The 18,265-nt window shown below is 45.3% G+C and overlaps 2 protein-coding genes across 2 annotated transcripts in view; one reads left to right on the plus strand and one right to left on the minus strand.

Annotated features, from left to right (window-relative positions):
- Positions 1 to 802: 802 nt before the first annotated feature.
- LOC140217235 (venom allergen 5-like) lies at positions 803 to 5,323 on the minus strand. Its single transcript, XM_072287618.1, has 3 exons — positions 5,021 to 5,323; positions 3,834 to 3,924; positions 803 to 990 (listed from the first exon to the last, which is right to left on the minus strand). The coding sequence occupies exons 1-3, from the start codon at positions 5,321 to 5,323 to the stop codon at positions 803 to 805; spliced, it is 582 nt and encodes a 193-aa protein (XP_072143719.1).
- A 5,914-nt stretch (positions 5,324 to 11,237) lies between these two features.
- LOC126536769 (cell adhesion molecule Dscam1-like) overlaps positions 11,238 to 18,265 on the plus strand; it is a 114,555-nt gene continuing 107,527 nt past the window's right edge. Inside the window, exons 1-2 of the mRNA XM_055073902.2 lie at positions 11,238 to 11,823; positions 11,886 to 12,081. Coding sequence (XP_054929877.2) covers positions 12,030 to 12,081 — 52 coding nt within the window. The 5' untranslated portion in view covers positions 11,238 to 11,823; positions 11,886 to 12,029. The remainder of the gene's footprint in view (positions 11,824 to 11,885; positions 12,082 to 18,265) is intronic.

Below are 18,265 nucleotides of genomic sequence, written 5' to 3' on the forward strand. Positions count from 1 at the left end.
AACTGAAGTGAAGCGGTTTGCAGAGCAAGTGGGGTGCTCCAAATGACAGAACTTTAGTCTTCGTAGTCGCACTGCGTGTCCCGTCCCGTTTGCGCTACACGTACAGCCCGTAATGTGTCTCGGGTTTAAGCATCCCAAGAATAATCGGGCAGCTCTCTTTTTGCAGTCGAATATGGTTGCAAGTACATACAACGCCAGGCTATCCCCGCATAGCGTATTTAAAGTGCTGAGTATCTATTGTATTGCCGCACTCCTATTGTGCTGCCTAACAGGCTTCAAGTATTTTCCTTTTTCAGCCGAGCTGCCGTGGTGTAGTGCTTAGAGTACCTGGCTCGGCAACGTGAATGCGTAAGTTCGAATCATGCTGTGGCAGTGCATTGTTTTTGTCCTATAAATGACTATTGTCGTTCATTGCTTTTTTTGAGGAGCATCGGGAAAAATGAACATTCCTCTCTTGAGGAGCATGGTAAAAGAGCAACTGTTAGTTCTTGAACCACGTTGAGAGTAACAGTTCATCCCCTCGCAGTTCATTCGCAAAAGGACGAATGGTTGTGGCAGGTCAATTACTCATCAAAAGGATTAATCTCGATACCCTATTTCCTTCTTTTTTTCTAAGGATGTATAATGACTATTCCTCCGCACAAAGCTTATATGGAAAGAAATACTGTTTTGAGCGAGTATAAATTTGATCATGGCACTTCGCCCGACGGGCATAAATTGACGGAAGGAGCCCCTCCCCATGTAAAAGCTGCACTTATTCAACATCTCCAAAGAAAGTGTACCCCTCACACGAGTGTGCATGCTAATTTACCTGCGTAAAATGAGTTACGACGCCACGGGAGCTTCTGGTATCGAAGGAGGCGACCGCGTTCGGGTTATAGTTGCGGTACTCTAAAAACCAGTCGTCGGCCCACGATTTGCCCTCGGTGGCCGTCTGCCTGGCCGAGTCGATAGCCCAGCCGAAGCACTGTCCCACAGATTTGAACCTGCCTGCGTGTCGAAAGAAGCCAATTAAAGGAAAACTTCTGCGTCTCCGATTGACTGAGTGATTGATTGATTGAGTGATTGATTGATTGTTTGATTGACTGATTGAACGACAGATTCGGTGATTCATTGCGTTTGACTTACAAAAACAGCACATGGGCTTCACGGGCTATGAGAGACGCCGTTGTGGAGAGGTACAGTCGCCGGCTTTTTGAAGGTAATTGATTTATAGACTTAAGCGAACCGCCATAAAGCGTTTTGAGACTGCTTACTTTCGTGAAGAGGTGAAGAAAGTAAACTGGCCAACACTTTGTAGTCTATCCTTTACTAGCTGTCACTTGCATCTGAAGGCAAGCTGCTACCAGGGAGGATATATTAGTACGAAAGCTTTGCCAGCAGCCTATCTTATTGTGCTCTTATAAGAGCTTTTCTCATATCGCGCCTATCCCAGTGTGGTCGCAGAAATGCCCGGAATTGAACAGGCGACCTTTGCTGACACAAACGCGGCTGTGTTTGCAAGCGAGTCAAGTTGTTTACGATCGACGCTTTTGTCGTCAGGATCATAATAACTGGGTCCATCTGGAGCTAACGACTGCATACAGTCGAACACCTTTATAGCGAAGGGCCCGGGGCCTCCGAATTCATTCGTTATACAGTTTACTTCGTAGTAAAGGTCGCTCACAGTATAGCACTTGCAACAGAACCAAGACAAAATTATTTTTTATACAGGTCATTTTGTTGTAGAGGCATTCGTTGCCGAGGCGCTCGACTTTTTCGTTGTAGAAGCGCTCGATTTTTTTGGTGTTGGCCGAGTCGAGGTTGTTGCAGCGACAGACATTTCTGCCCTAACGACATATGTATATTTCGCGGGGACCTCACATTGCACGCTTGAAACCTCGCGCTGTTCTCGCGAAAAAGGAAAGAAACAGAAAAAAAAAGTATCGCGCGGTCGAAATGCTGTCATGTCTCCACCAGACCCAGCTAGTCCATCTTCTCAATCCTACATCACGCGGGCACCGGCCATGTATGAGATTGTTACAGCCACTATGTTAGGATTGTCTGATGTTATGACGTGGGAACCGGTGCCAGAGTGTGACAAATTACTGTCGCTATGCGGGACTCACGCGCTACGACACGCCGATGTATACGCCACTTACGACATGCGGTTGCGCCGCAGGAAGGACTATGTACTTCAACTCCTGGGATCTGTTGGATGTTGAATATAGGATCGAAGTGAATACAGCGACTCCAGTGGCGCCTCTGGCCATAATCGACGCGCGCGATCATCAAACACGAGATAAACCAGTCGAAGCGAATAATAGTGGCCGACGGACGCGTAGCCTTTCTTTTTTTTTTTTCACTCTGGAAACCTGAACATCGTTTTTGCTACGACTTGTCATATGTGTAGGATAAGTGGTACAATGTGCTGCGGCAAATCTGCGTCGAGCGCACTAATGAGCTGCACTAAGGACAGCGGGCTAAATTCTGCGTCGTTCGTAAGGACACGCTTGTAACTATATAGAACGCTTGCGTACGTAATATACTGTAGGGATCGTAATTGTAAAGCACACACTATGAACTTTGCCTGCACATCGCCCATTGACTGTGCCTATTTTCACGAAATTTAAAAAAAAGGTGACGCGTTTAGTTTACCGAATACATAGCGGGCGCCTCGTACGTATAACGCATGAAAATAGGGAGAAAACGAGGTTTCTGTTATTATTGGCAAATCTCATATTAAAGTAAGAAACGTTTAGGTTTGGCCACACGTTACACCTACCATGCTGCACAGTTCCACCAAACATGGACTCCGTGTGTCTTAGTTATCTCGGGACACTGGGAATCATAGCGTATAACGATTGCGTAACGTTTTCAAAAGCGAGCAAAGCAGTGGCGTCGGTGCTGACAATTGCACGATTTTTCTCACATGTCAAGAAACGGTTCATCTGCGAAGAATTAAGACAGGCACAGCCATCACTCCAGCAAGGTGAACACTCTTCAACTCCCATAGAAAGGAAGCCTATCAACTGTCAACAGGAAGATTAAGATCCATCCCCATGCCCCAACATCCTCAAAGCGCGACAAGCGTCGCAGACAAAACCGAATACGAACACAATCATGCGCACAGCCGGATAAAGCATGGATCTGCGGTGCCGGTCCGAATTGAACAAGCAAATCTGTACCACCTTACATGAGAGTGCTCGGGTCTAGGGGATATTCGGCACCGGGAAATCGAAGACCTCCCTATGGAGCAACGACCACATCCCTTTCGTGAAAGAATTCACCCCGGGGGATGGCAGCCAGAGCGAAAGAAAAAACTGGACAGCCTGTTTTACTTCAGTCGGGAAACCGCATTCCTTTATTTGATTTAACCGTGACAACCCCGTCATAGGAGAAAACACGAGGATTGCGGTCTCTAGCAGTACCTTGGTGCAGTGAAGTCGTTTATAACAACAATACTAGCCAAAGGACTTTGTTTTGTCACAAAGGCTGCAGCGTATATCCTCAATCGACATGCTCGATCACGGGACCCTTGTACAGCATTGGGCGCGCGGGAAGGCGGAGTGCGTTAAGCCACCAATCTTCTCGGCTCGCCCTTGCGTGCTCGCCTTCGTACCCATCGCAGATCACGTGACTACCAGCACACGGCGCGCGCGCCGCTCATGCATTCTCCTCGCCACTTGGAAGAAAGGCGGCGCTGACGGCAACGACGAAAACGCGCCTGCAGTGTGCATATAATTTTTATCTGAACAAAAAGATTTCATCTGCTGTGCACTCCGCAAGAGGGCACCGCTAAGTGCGTTCCGTTATGCATCGCCTTCGACCAACGTCAAGAAAGTCGAGCTCACTTGTTGTTCGAGCTTCGCGGTGGTCGTGGTTGCTGTAGTCGCACTGTTCGGCGAAAGCCTGCGCGACCTCGGCCATCTCGTCGTCCCACTCCTGCGAATGAACACGTGAAACGGAATCCGTATGATGCCATTCCGTTCATTGTCATCTCTCCGGAGCACAAATGACATGCTCAAGCAAAACCAACTTTGCCCTCAACGTATTTCTCTTCACATACGTACTAACACATGCGCACGTAAGTATATGTGCTTCCGTGCTTGTGTGTTTACCAATCTTCCGCGACGAAACTGGTGGCCTATATGCAAGGTGTCCCACGTAACTTGTGTCCGAATTTTGAGATATGCGAGTGCCACGCAGTTGGGCAGAACCAAGGTAATGTTATCTGCCATCGCCTGGAGCAAGTGCGACTACTTTTTGTATTTCGAATAATTACAGAATTAGTTATTGATAATCACTTCTCATATATTATAACCAGAGAAAAATTGTCAATCGGGAAATTGTAGACCATCATGAAAAATTCTCGATCCATATTTCTTTTGCTCTGTACGTGCTACTAATAGTTTTTTTTCTAAGCGGGAAAGAAACCCGCAAAAGCACGCGAAAAGTGCCTTAAGCGACTTAACGCGATTGTATATGCACTTAGGGGCGCCAAGTTATTGAATAACTTGAATGATACTCGACCTGATTCTCGGACGTGACGGTTGTACAGATAAGTGCCGATAAGCAATTTAACAGAAAAAACCCGAATTCGCGCTCGGGATATGGCTAGTGTTTCATAATATTGCAGAACAAATAGTGTAATTTCGTGAGACGAACTGTTCACATGTTCACAGAAAGCCACATGTCAACGTTCGCATGTCAGGTTCTCATCCTACATTTTGCGGCGGTTGAGTGGCTATGACGTTCTCCTGCTCAGCGCGAGGTCGAGGGTTCGATTCATGACCGCGCAACAGCTTGAACGCCCACGTATCTTGATTTGCGCACACGTTAAGGAATCTCATGCGGTCAATATTTAACAAAGGCCCTTTCCTACAGGGTATCTCATAGCCCTCTGCACAGCCTTCGGGATTTAAAAAGAACAGTACATTATTTCAGTTTCGAGTCTGCGCGTAAATAAATAAATGATACCTTTCACGCATGTTGCTAAAGAATGTAACATCAGGCAGTATAGCGGGGCAGCGGCACTCACCAGCTCGTACATGTTCTTCGCCGGCGGGTAATTCCGCAGTCGGCCCTGCGCGACCTGGGAGCGGTAGTCGTTGTGCACCTGCAGGGCCTGCTGCTTGACCTGCGGGCTCAATCCTGTGAGCGCCCTGTCGAGCGTGCAGCGCGGGTTCGGACGCTTGCAGGCCGTGTGTGTGACGCCGCTCGGGAGGTTCCGGTACTCAGGACGGCACCTGGCCTGAATCAGGGCGTCCACAGCGTCCAGGCGAACCAAATAAATCACGTTGAGGACCAGGAAGAGATCAGTGGCCGCTTCCGGTCGGTACATGGCGTCCGGGATGGAATTTCGTTTCCCTTTACTGATGGCGGCAGATCAAGAGAGAATGGACGCTTCTTCTTTGTATTCTTCCCTAGAATTGGGCGCGTTGATGATGATGATGAAAAGGTTTTATTGAAAGGAAAAGGGGAGCGGAGTTAGGAGAAGGGTGGTTGGATTCTTATTCCGGAATTCCGTTGGCTAAGGCCGCCGTCCTAGCTCTTTCCACGAGAGCTCGCTGGTCCTCGAGGGTTGAGCTGGTCAGGGCTGCCTCCCATCCTTCCAACGTTGGCTGTTGTATAGTTTCTAAGGCACTATTAGCCTGGCAGGCCCATACCATATGGTACAAATCTGCTTTCTGCCCGCAGAATTCACACACGGCCGAAGAGGATGGTGGCTCAATAGCATGTAGCTTGACTGGGTTACTAAATGACATGGTTTGTAATCTTCGTAAAATACATTCTTCTGATTTATCTAATCCCTTGGTCGGGCCCGGGTATTTTTGTCGCGATAAGCGCAAGGGCTGTAATACATCTGCATAAGTTATTAATGGCACTGGGAAGTCCGAGTCTTCGAGTTTAGCTCACACGAGGCGCGTTAGAAGCACAGAAAGATGTTGATGGTGATGATGATCATCATCGTCATTATCATCATCATGGTAATTCCAGACAATGGTACATACCCACAAGGTTTGATTGACTAAGAAGCGAGTGGTAGAATAATAAGAGGCAGAGGAAATAATAGGAACAGTAGTAATTAGAATATTACAGTTAGAAATAATAATAATATACGATTATAGTTATTTAAGAATAGAGGAATAAAATGCAGAACGCATTGTTCAACAGTCAGTACAGTTCAGGGAAGAACAGAAGGAATTGAAAACTGGAAAAAGAAGACATAAAAAAAAACGAGACAGAAGAGAGGCCAGTATTACAAGAAAATGAATGAAATAATATTTGGAATTTACATGAGAACATTCCTCAATAAAAAGAAAGGCTAATATAAAATTAGCCCACCAATCTTGTGTTACAAATGAAATCAAACAAGGACGACGCCGGCAACAACAGCGACGGTGACAAGATAAATTTTTTACTTTGTCACTTTTCCTCATCTCAAAGGAAAAACAAGTTGACGGTAGTCTTTCGATAACTTAGAGTGCATTTTTACGTTCATGGCATTCTGTCTCAGTTAGTGCTCTCTATCGAACTCTGTCATGGGGATACTTGCTCGGCCGTTGAGGAAACTGTGCTTTCTTTTAAAAGGCAATTTGCTTGCAAATCGCTTAGTAAATTGCTTAGTAAACTATGTTCATATACCTATTAATTATTTATTCGTTACCGACATTGCGCCCGAGGGCATTACTGTAACTTGTAACAACAAGTTTCGGTCCTAATAAATAAACAATGCACTGCGTTCAATAGTGGTAAAGGTCTAACGAACACATCCTCCTTAACAGGACATGTATAATACTCATACTTTCCACATTACAATATCACTGTGATAATATTAAAGAAAAATACTACACTCATCATGAATATCATAACAGAACAACAGTATAAATAATATTTATTGAATGAAGCGGCGCGCGATGCATGAAAACCAGTAAAAATAAAAAAGTAAATAATTAAACTGCTACGACAGTAACTACAAATGACAATTCACCGATGCATCAAGAAAGTCAGAGTCACGTGAAGTTTGCGCGACTTCCACGGGTAGCTGATTGCATTGCGTTACCTCGCACGGAAAAAGTAATATTGACATAGCTTTATCTTTAGTCACTAGTCATGGCATGGTGAAACACATATAGGAGGATGAAAATAATCATATCTGTAGATCGCACTGCGGTTTAAAAGTCTAGCAAAAATTTACTTGAAGAAGAGTGCGTCATGTTAAACGGTCTGAACAGTTTAGCTGTTTTTTTATGTCCGTCACGCTACTTGGGAGTCTGTGTGGTCTGTTCGTAAATCGGGCAGAACAGTTTTGTATTGTTTCAAGGATTTCTTTTTCACTGATTACGTATGCGGCTCCCAAATTATGCACGCATATTAAAGTCTTGGTAGAATGATATATAGTTTTGTAAAGATCGCTTACTGTTTGAGGGAAATGTAAAAAAAAAGTTATGAAGTTCAGTGCGCGGCGGGTTTTAAAATTATGTGTTGTCTATGTGAGCAGTCAATGTTAGGCCTGAAGTGAGCGCTACTTCTAAATATTTCACCTGTTTTACGTCGGACATATATTTACACAAAGGTTAGTGCTTTCCGTTTGCATGAGAAGCGAATGTCATTATATTTTGTTGTATTAAGGAACATAAACTATTTTTGACGCACGAGTGAGTGAGTAAAAGCTTTATCGAAAATAAATTAAATAAGGCACGATGATTGGGGTCCCAATTCCAGGGCCCCCCTTGGCACGAGCGGTTCGCTGGGCTTGGTCCAGAAGAGCCAATTGGCTCTCCCGACCCTCATCCGCAAGCCATGCCTCCCATTGCCTATTCCTCATTAGTGGACGTTGGTGTATTATGGGGCTGTCTATGACGCACGAAATGTATAAAATTAAGATCCGCTTGTAGTGCAGTCCTGTCCGCTTTCGTCCTTAATTTCTATATTTAATCGATCCCACGCGTAGAGCCCAATTTTAGTGGTTATGTCATTCCCGATTGTCATTAATCTAAATGAAAAACAAAAATTTACCCAATACGGATTCCTGTGAAGCACGCATGAGGATACTGAAACATGAGCGGATTGATCGCCAATAATGATTTATTTTTGAGAACGACCTGTCATGTAATTATCGAGTTACGAAATATTGCTATTTTCCATTCATTTGTTTTTTTTCCTTATACGCTACCGTTGATTTCTGATAAAAACTAAATGGCTTTTTTGTTTTCTAATTAAATATGATTCTTGGCCAATCCTTCGTAGTGGGTATGCGCCATCACTATAGTAGCCAACAAGAATGCATCAGATATTGTAATGGTTGCATCTGTGATTAGATCGGAATCAATGGGATTATTTTATCAATGGTGCCAATAATATAAGAGCTAAGTGCACTAAAGTTGTGAGAAACAAACGGCCAAGCGTGTGCATCATTGAAAGAAATGATATAAGACGACTGGAGACATAACTTAGGTTAGGGCTTGCTTAAGGTTCGTATATGTACAGAGACGAGTATATTCAATAAATGACTGCTATATACTGCTATTGGAGCAGTAGTACTAATGCTGGGGTTAGTCGGCGCATAAGCAATCTTGATGCAATGGCGTTAAAAAGACGAGGAAACGAAGATACACGAAATTTTTGTTTGATTGAAATTTATCTCTAGCGCAAAAGCAAACATGCATACATTTTCAGCAGTACAATAGGAGGTCCCAAAGTAGATCTGTCCGGGGACCTCCTGTTTCACAATGCATACAATATAATTATATAAATAGGAGCAGGATGCGCCCAACAAGCGATTGCACACAGCAGAATGTTATATACGTGCTAAAGCACAAGACCATGAAATAAAGAACTGTGCTCATAAAAAAAAAAAAAACGTTATTTCGTTATGATAAGTTAACAGACGAATAAGTACAGAATATCAAGATCATATAACTCGTGAATTTATACCAATATTACACGAAAGTATGTGCTTAAAATGAACATAAACAAAAATGTACACAACAAGCACCAAATTCAAACTAAGTTTATTAGGGAAACGGCACGCATGTATTTTGAAAATCCACCCAATAGCGTCAAGTTACCCTTGCCGATAATCAACACGTGGCTTGCTACGCATACAAGTGCTACTAAATATTAATTTTTAAACATGCCCTTTTAGGAAGTCAAGTTCGCTTTGCGATAAGTGAATTGATCGAGTGCTGCCACACTCTTCTCCTTCGTAGCTGATAAAAAAATGCCTCGATGATATCACGTGGTAACTTGTCCCTCTCTCGTTTTAACAATGTCATGCGGTCTAGAACTGGCTTATAACTAGATCTTAGAAGTTGGCTCTTGTGTAAATTTCATGTGTCTTCGTTTTCCTCGTTTTTTGCGCATTACTGCAACAAGATTTACTATATAGGAGGCACATTGTTTCTGATCTTGTCTCCACTGATGTGAAAAACAGCAGAATCTGTTGAAAGCTGCCAAACCGTAATATATGCCGGACGTTCGGAATGCTTTTTTCCGAAAACAAAGTGCGGTCGCTGTTAGGCAAATTAGAGAAAACATCAACAACAACAACAAACAAACAAACAGATGGCAGCCACGAGTTAGCTGTCACTAAATGGGAAGCACGTAAAGCCGCCATTTTACTCACTTTTACTCTCCTATGTCGTGTTAGAACGTTCCCTGTGAATCCTTATAGCTACGAAGAATTCAAACAGTGAACACTCCGCATTATAATTTGTTAAGGGCACTTCCCCCTTATTGTCGTCGTCGTCTCACTGCTTTGGTCACACAGATGTTTCCGTCACTCACCTAATTGCTCTCCTTAGACAAACACGTCAGTTTATCTGGTAATCCTTTGCACAACGCCGAACCACGCTGAATAACTAGCTATCTGCAAAATGCTTCGTGCAACATTGATTCCTACAATGCGTGGGATCTGCATAATTTTTATGCATACTTTTTCTTTATTATTAGCAAAGTCACAGCGCCCTGTATACATTGTTTTGTAGAGGTAACGGTGTTAAGAAAGAGGCATGTCATGTTACCAGGGTGGTGTCGCCTGCTACTGAAATACTAGGCATTTAGGTACAGCTAACGTAAAACCATTTAGATACAACAACAACAGCAAAAAAATACAAGAGGCAAAATCGAGCCCTGTGGCACTCCACCTTTCCAAGGTAACTTGCTGCAGATTAACTAATTGATTAGCTTATTTATTTATTTATTTATTTATTACGACTGTGGAAGTATATGTAGAACCTATAATACATTATGAAATAAATCACTTGCGAACTTTAAGAAACTGAATTACAGCTCAAGAGAAATAAGGCAGCAAAGCAAATACATGGAGAATATAAACAACTCTTTGGGATTTCCCGAAGGGCCCTCAGTGTGGGAGCAATTTGTTACGTCGTCTGTGCATTCTGTTCTGACACCGACTTCGATATCCGCTGCTATGCACTCGAGGTCATCTAAAACCTACCTCCGGCGTCACTTTTCTATACGCAAAACGAGTTGCTTATGAAAGTCCATCGCAGCCGTGAACTCGATACTCTCAGAGATTGGGTGATCGGGGACATACGACTCGTCGAGCAGGACGATAATCTTGTCCCATTTTCGATCCTGTCTTCCTGCTCACGCTGGAAGCTCCCTGTCTCTCTCGAAGGTCATCAAGAGCAGCTCACTGTACAACTTTTCCGACAATTTTCGAAACAATTTCGCACGCTCAAGACTCGTGCTATCGTACAATATTTCCAACGAGTGCGAAAAGCACTCCCGCGTTCGAAAATACGAGATCGCGGACTGCCCGGGAGAGGGAAAGTTTTCCAGAGCAACCTGTCGCCACAGCGGGAAGTCATTTTATCGCCTCCAAGATTCGGGCACCGTCCGATCTCCGAGTTCATGGGGGTTTGTTATTGATGCAGCCCTTTGTCAGTAGGTGGCGCCAGTGAAGGAACTTGAGGATTTGAGAGCGGGAGAGGCACGAAAGTTGTTGACAGAAGTCACGAAAAACTATATCCCACCGGAAGTGTTCTTCTGCGGGAGGGTACTCTTCTTCACTGCAACGGCCAATCTTTCCTTTTTCTGTTTGCATTCGGCACTCCGCATTTTACGATTGTTAACCTCAGCGACAAGTACGCGCCTTTGCCCTTTCCAACAGTCTCCGCTTTTTCCCATTTCTCCAAATCGGGAAGTAGAGAGGGAATCGCCGGGAAAGGAGGCGGCGAGGCGCTCGCTCACGCGGGAGAGCGCAGACGCGTCTTTCACAGCGCGTGGTGAGTGGTCGCTGCTCGCGCTGCTCGGACGTAGCCTCCAAATGTCGTTCCCTCCGTAACGCGACCGAAAGTTCGGTGGTAGTCGGACCGGCTCGAGTCGTTGCTTTAAAGTCTGTTGTTCGACTACGCTCAGCGATGAAAATTCTGATCGCGCTTTCATCGCCAAAAGTGCGTTGACTGCACAGGCGCGCGGTGCAGATTAGATGTATTATGGTGGTGTAAATTGGTTGCTATTGTAAAAGCTGTCTGGAGGTGATAAACTCGATCTTGCAGTTTAGATTATCTGCTCGTGTCGTTGGGTTTTACAATCGAGGCCGTATCGTGCAACTCTTTGAAACAATGATATTGGGACGTGAGCTTTGCTGATAAGAAAAAGAAGTAATTCGTGAGTTTAAGAGCTATGTCTGCTTCCAGCTTCAACCTGTAAAGTTGAACTTTTCCTAGAAAAGTGGATTCAAACATCGACAAGGAGCAGCTAAAGTAGTAAAGGTTAATATATCGAGATGAAATTGTGAGGATTCAGAGTTGTGCTTATTGTAAACGGTGTGTCTGGAGTTTGGCGCTCACCGACAAACATTCGTTATAGGTAAGTTCCTGTGGGGCAGCAACTCCCCTAGAACTTTACGTATCTTGCCTTTCATCGCTCAGAGAACGTTTCACGTGTGCAAACGGCCATGACGTCAAAACTTCGATGCGGACGACAGCCCGTCGCCGGTCGATGCTCCTGACTGCGTGGCATCGTTCAGAGGACCCTGGATAAGCGGGAGGGCTCATCTCGCGAACAAGTTAAAGATGACAAGACACGCCGTGCTCGTTTGGTGCCTGTGTTGGCTTCAGCATTTCGGTGAGTCATTTGCATGATGCAGCAGTTCTTGACGCGGTGCAGACGCAACCGTGCACTGACATCACGCAGTATTCTATCCTCGACAACTTAAGTTTATGCCGAATGAAGTGCAGGAAGTCGTTTGGGGGCGAGGGAAAGTGTGGCGGATTGGCAAATGTGTGGATATCGTTCTCCCCATCTGCAGTGTGATTGCCCCCGCACAGAAACACTTGAGGGACTGTGCAGTGTAGCGCGTTGCAAGAACGTGGCGCTTGTGCGGAAGCTACAGCTTACGTGAACCAATCAGGAGCTCGATCATGGGAATCGATGTGTCACTACACCGCGGAGTCTATTTGCGTCATAGCGTCGTCTACTCAGCGTCCATCACAGTTTCGGATGCCTCACACACACGTCGCAGCTTCCCCTTCAGTGCCGCCTTTTTTTGAAAGATTGGCCTGTAACGTTCGAATGCCTTTTCGGCTTTTCCACCATAAACTTCCATCACGCCGCCGGACGTGGTCAGCCTACCAGCGAGCCGTTTGTTGCGTATATAATTCCGGGACGTATGAAATGGCAGCACAAGTCCCGTTAACGATGCTTTTCATGCGTAAGCCCACAGTTCCGCTATAAGGCTGGCGTCTCGGCTTTCGTCTGTCACAATTCGGCGGGGCGAACTTCGAAGAGCCGTTCTTGGCGTTTGAACGGATTTGTGAATATGTGCCCATGTTACCCGCAGTTCCTCATCATTATTTATAGGGCATAGGCCCCTGTAATGCCTCATGGCAGTGCGTAAGTTTTGATGTGCCACATATTTGCTTCATTGAAAAAATATCAGAATTGCGTTTGCGTAAGATAGCAAAAAAGTCCCTCGTTGCGTGTGCATCTATACATTTGCAGTCTAGTCGACAACGTTGTACTAATTGATTGATTGACTGATCGATTGTGGGTCGATTGATTTATTCATGGGATTTAGCTTCACAAAACAGTACACAGTTCGTGAGAGACGTCATAGTTTAGGGTATATACGAATATATTTTGACCGCCTGGGCTTATATTTACAAAAAAAGAAAAAGAAAATAAAATCTTTACGCTAAAATTTCCGGCAAGAGTAGGCGCTAACCCATCATGCTATTGGATATAGTATTAGCTGATGCAGCTGGGGCTAACGGCAAACAGCACACTAACGAGAAGCTTCCTGAATTAGGCCATTGGTGTTCTATAATGTGCGCCCAACGTACGGTACACGAGCGGTCTTTGCATTTCATCACCACGGCATGAAATGAGCCCCAATGTTTAGTGACTGAGAAACTAAACAGCGATTTGTCTGCGGTAGTGCCTGTCAGACTGGATGCATCACCGGCGAGTGCTATTGTTTCCTGAAGAAAAATCTTTCATGCAAGCTCCCCTTGAAGCGCACAGGAACCAGGCATGAAAAAGATGTAGTTGTAACGTTATTACACGTTACAATAGAACGAGCCAAAAAAGACATACTCAATACAGAGTTTCAGATTAGGCTGCGCAAGCGGGCTTGCGCACTCTGGAACCCGAGCGGCTTGCGTGCACAAGCCAAACCAAAGCCGTATGCGTTCACTGACATAAACGTTCTAGTAGCTGAGAACTCAGTGGAGGGCACTTCACGCGAAGGCAATGAGTGCACGTCCTGAATGTGCCGCAGGCAACGAAATAATAATAATAAAAAGGACGTTGCTCACACAAGTGCTCACCACCATGCCTGCGAATATGTCGCTGTCGATGTGTCGTGCTGCTCGCGATTGCATTGCCATGCGCTGTAGAAGAACGAACAAAAGAACCGTAAAGTGTTCTCAACGAAATGATATGTTAATTTATTGCACCAGCTGATTTTGTGTATAAAGAAAGCTTATTTGAAGCATTTGATTAGTTCTGCATGACCGGGCGCACTTGTGAGCGTCTTATTCGCAAAGAGACGCGAGAGCGCGGCCCACTTTCCGGAAAACGCGCTGAAGAAAAATGCTCGTACGCAAAACTTGCCGGTTAAAGTGGGTGGACGTGTGTGCGTCAAAACCATCCGATACTTCGGAGGACGCGTTGGAACTGTGGCTGCTCAGGCTTTTGGAACATGTTGGAAACTTGTTGAAAGCTCGTTGGATGACTTAGTGGCACGGCCGGCTGTATACGCGGCAGATTGGAAACCATCCACGCGCGTGTATTGGACTGCTGGTGGCGGCCCTCTCGGAACTGTCAAGCAAACCCGGTGCATTGAAAGGCTTCCCAGCTTTTCGCGAACATAAGTGGCACAGATATTGCCCGAGCGAATCGTCATTTCATTTGCATGCGACGGCATGTGAGCATTGTAGAGTTTTCCTGCTTGTATGTGTGCGTGTGTGTGCGCGACTGTATGTGTGCGCGCCTGTGTGTGGGTGTGTATGTGCGTGTTTCTATCTTTTTTATACCGCTAGCATTTCGGCAGGTAGCCAACATGTTTTACTACAGGAGAGATTGTCATTATCATTATTATCATTTTGCCAACGTTAATACTTCTGTAAGGTCTCTTCAAGGGATAACGAAATAAGGATTTGTGGCCAGTCACGCCTTGCGTACCGCAGCCGAGTTGAGCGCCTCTGCACTTGCGGCATGCACGCGAATTTTGCTTCTAATTTAGAAACCGTTGCATGATTAAATCCTCGCGAGCGACTAAATAGCTCCTCTCGCAGGCCCTAGCTCTTTGCATGTACTATAGATTATACGAACAATATATACGAAACTATACAGTAGTTGCAAGTTTGCGTGGCGCGAAGACTGACTCTCCGCGTAATGAACATTTCATTTGCATTCTCGCCGAGCGTCCTTTCTGAGATATTTCGCTCCATCAACGAGGCCGCACGAATGCCGGACAGAACGCGTTGCTACGAACGACGATCCATCACCGCGAAGCTGCAAACAAATAACGCCGTTTGTGTTATACTAACCGAAGTTCTCCTGAGCGCCCACGCGCCTCTTCAGCAGGCTCGGCTTCTAATGTTAAAAAAAAATAGAAATAGAAGAGAGAGAGAGAGAGAGGGAGGGGGAGAGAGAGAGCGCGAGAAAAAGAAAACCGTTATATCGTAAGAATTAATAAGAGTGCTGTGCATTGGCTGAACAAAAGCGGCGTTCATTGATTGCTGGCCGTCTGACAGTTCGAAGCGGCGACTTTTGGCGAATGATCTCTTGCACAGTAATAATATCCACTGGCGTGCGGATGCAAGCGAGTGAACGACGCCTAATGACTTGTCTAATGGCTTTGACATAGATTCCGTCGCATAGTTGGCGCAACTTGGAGCGCCACTTGTCGAAGCTTATTGAGGGCCCCCTTTACTAATGTGGATCCCTGACAAGAACAATTTTTTTTTTACTGAGTGATTGCGCCGCAATGAAGAATTGTATTTGATAACCTTGAAATGTTCTAAATGGAAAACTTAAGAGAGGGGCTTTCAGCTTGGGACCACGCTGCCGGTAAAAAGTCATGATGTTTCTAAAACAATTTGGCGCCCGGATTATTTAGTACTTTGGCGTGCACCGAGTCAAATGTGCGTCGTTAATTATTGTGTTCCTGTGTACTGAACAGGTCGTCTTGCACTGAAAAAGCGAAGGGCTTCAATAAAGAATAGCGAATGATAGGGCGAGCTGTCAAGATATTGCGGTGGAGAGCTCAAATGCGGAAGAATAAAAGTCTTATTGGTAGAAATTAAGCTTGCGAATACAGTGAGTGAATACCAGTGATACCAGTGATTCTTGTGCGTTGCTTTCTACGGCCTTTTTTGGCTTGTACTTCTGGTGCATTTCAGTATAAACGCGTCTGCTGCTTTAACGAAGTTACGTGATAAATGCAAGTTATTGTAATATAACTTCTTTGAGGACTTTGTGTGAGACGTGTATGTATGTATGTATGTATGTATGTATGTATGTATGTATGTATGTATGTATGTATGTATGTATGTATGTATGTATGTATGTATGTATGTATGTATGTATGTATGTATGTATGTATGTATGTATGTATGTATGTATGTATGTATGTATGTATGTATGTATGTGTGTATGTCCGCACTTTATTAACACGTATGAAAGGCTTCAGTAGCAGTAATAATATGTCCTTTTAGAGTAGGGGAGCTCAGTAGGAAGCCGCCAGATGCCCGCTCGGTTTGGGTAAGATATTATATTAAAACATAGCTGCAAGTCTGCCTTAGCGTCGGGTACTTGCAGCGGGAGGCTCTCACTACAAGGCGCGGCGACACGTTGCTCATCACCGTTAACGACGCGCAGCGGACGCTAACGCAGGCCAACGTCCAGTGTTTCCGTTCTGCGCATTCATGTTGCCTCTGTAAGATAACGAAATAAGCACGATTCTCCAACGCTTGGAATGCACTGAAGCATCACATCACGCAAAAACTATGCTATGCGAGTAAACTTTACCGCGAGGGCCTCTTAGCGCCCGACCGCACACGGTTAGATGATGCCGCGTAAGTAATTTACCATTTCTCGTTCATGGTGTTACGTTTGAGAAAAACAAGAACAAGCAATCTGGGAACAGCCAGGAAGACGCATATTGCAACAGGCTGACGCAGCGCGGCTTCCCACGTTCCCCTAGAAAGTTGGATGGGGCGGATCGTGGCAACCAGTGTGGAATCTGAACACCTTAGAAAACCCGTTGCGCGCCCAGTCTCTGCTTGCAGCATCCGCGCTCTAGAGACAAGTCCTCGAGAAACATTTGGAGCGTGTTCGTTCGTTATCGTACGTGCGCCCCCGAGTGCTTCCGTTCAGGTTGATGGAATCTTCCTCTACGATACAACATACTTACCACGTCAAGCGGCACTGTGGAGGAGCACTCGCAACCAGCGCGCTGTAGGCGTTTCACGCTGCTCAGTAGCTGCGCTGAGTGATGGAGCGGCGCTGCGCAGGGAAGCGCTTCGAGGCCATTTTGTCCGCGGCCCGAAGAAAGTTCATTACCGGCGCGCTGTATGTGCCAGGTGACGGTGCGCGCACGGCTCGGCGCTGCCGAAATTAGGGCTTTCTCGCACTCGAGGCTGGGGGCGAAACTTCCGCTTTAGCGAAAGTGTTACTGCGGCACGGTGGCACTTGGCGGAACGGTTTTCGTCTCTCCTCTGGGCGTAGAACATTGTGGTTAAGATGATGAGGATCTTTAACGGTGATGAGTTTGCCTAGCGCCTGTTCATTCCCCCATTTTGTGTATGGCTTCAGCCTGCAGTTGTGACGTATAGTAGTGAACGTTGTCAATAGTCAGTGAATGGAAATATGAAAGCGCTGCTTCAGGCTGCGTTCTACTGGCGCACATGAGTGTTGAAATGATGGGAAGTGTTTTTTGCAGCTGTGTAGGTAAAGGTGGGAGAAAAAGAAGAACGTGATATTGCCACGATAGCAGCGTTTCGTATTCGATTCATCGTATGCAGGAGGGAGTCTCAGATATGTCTTTTCTATCGCGGAAGTCGAGACATGTGCAAACTAACACATCGAAAACTTCGATGTGCCGCTCCAGTTGACAAAGCATCGTCAGTGATCTCTCCTGTCTTTGCGTCTTTTTTATCCTTAAACAAGCGTCTACATGTTTGACCTCTCCCTGTATTTTCTTTTTGTCCTCTTTCCCTCTCTTGATCGTATTCAGTTGGAAACTTTCAGTCTAAGAAACTCCCGTTTGGCGGCCTGTATATTCAGCTAAGCGATGTACCCGGACTGCACAGGGGACATTAAAAAAAATGACTGCACCTGTATTAGTAAATCACCCTTCTACTATATAAAAAAAAGAACGCCAATCTTACTTCGAGAAGAGGCTGACTGCGATCTGTGTGAGTTGGCCAGTCACGATAAGTTAGTTGGTGCTGACAAAGTAGATCAGGCAGGCGCAAATCCCTCATTGCGAATAGCTTCACTATTTAAGAAGCTGGATACAGAGCCTAGCACCAATAAGTTCATTTGGTTACGAAAACAGTTCGTAGCAAGTGGTGCGAGCTAACTGTTAGATCGAAATAGACGATAACGACAACGAAGAAAAATGACGAATATTTGAAAGGGAAGCTCTACGTACCCGACGGGGAACCTGGACCCGCTTTTGCGTGCTATTCTAGCGTCTACAATACCTGTCCCGTGCCCAAATTCGCAAATTCGTTGGTACGATTGAACGTTTCTAAAGAGCAGGGGATTGCCAATATTAAAGTTAACGCATTGTTAGCGA

Source organism: Dermacentor andersoni, chromosome 4, assembly GCF_023375885.2.
Source record: "Dermacentor andersoni chromosome 4, qqDerAnde1_hic_scaffold, whole genome shotgun sequence".
NCBI lineage: Eukaryota > Metazoa > Arthropoda > Arachnida > Ixodida > Ixodidae > Dermacentor > Dermacentor andersoni.

Bases quoted from the DNA above. Each gene is read 5' to 3' on its own strand.
- LOC140217235 (XM_072287618.1), bottom strand. From the start codon at position 5,323: ATGTACCGACCGGAAGCGGCCACTGATCTCTTCCTGGTCCTCAACGTG. The intron at 3,925-5,020 runs GTGAGTGCCGCT...GTTCATTCGCAG, and splicing joins CGAAGAACATGTACGAGCTG to GAGTGGGACGACGAGATGGC. The intron at 991-3,833 runs GTGAGCTCGACT...TTCGACACGCAG, and splicing joins CCGCGAAGCTCGAACAACAA to GCAGGTTCAAATCTGTGGGA.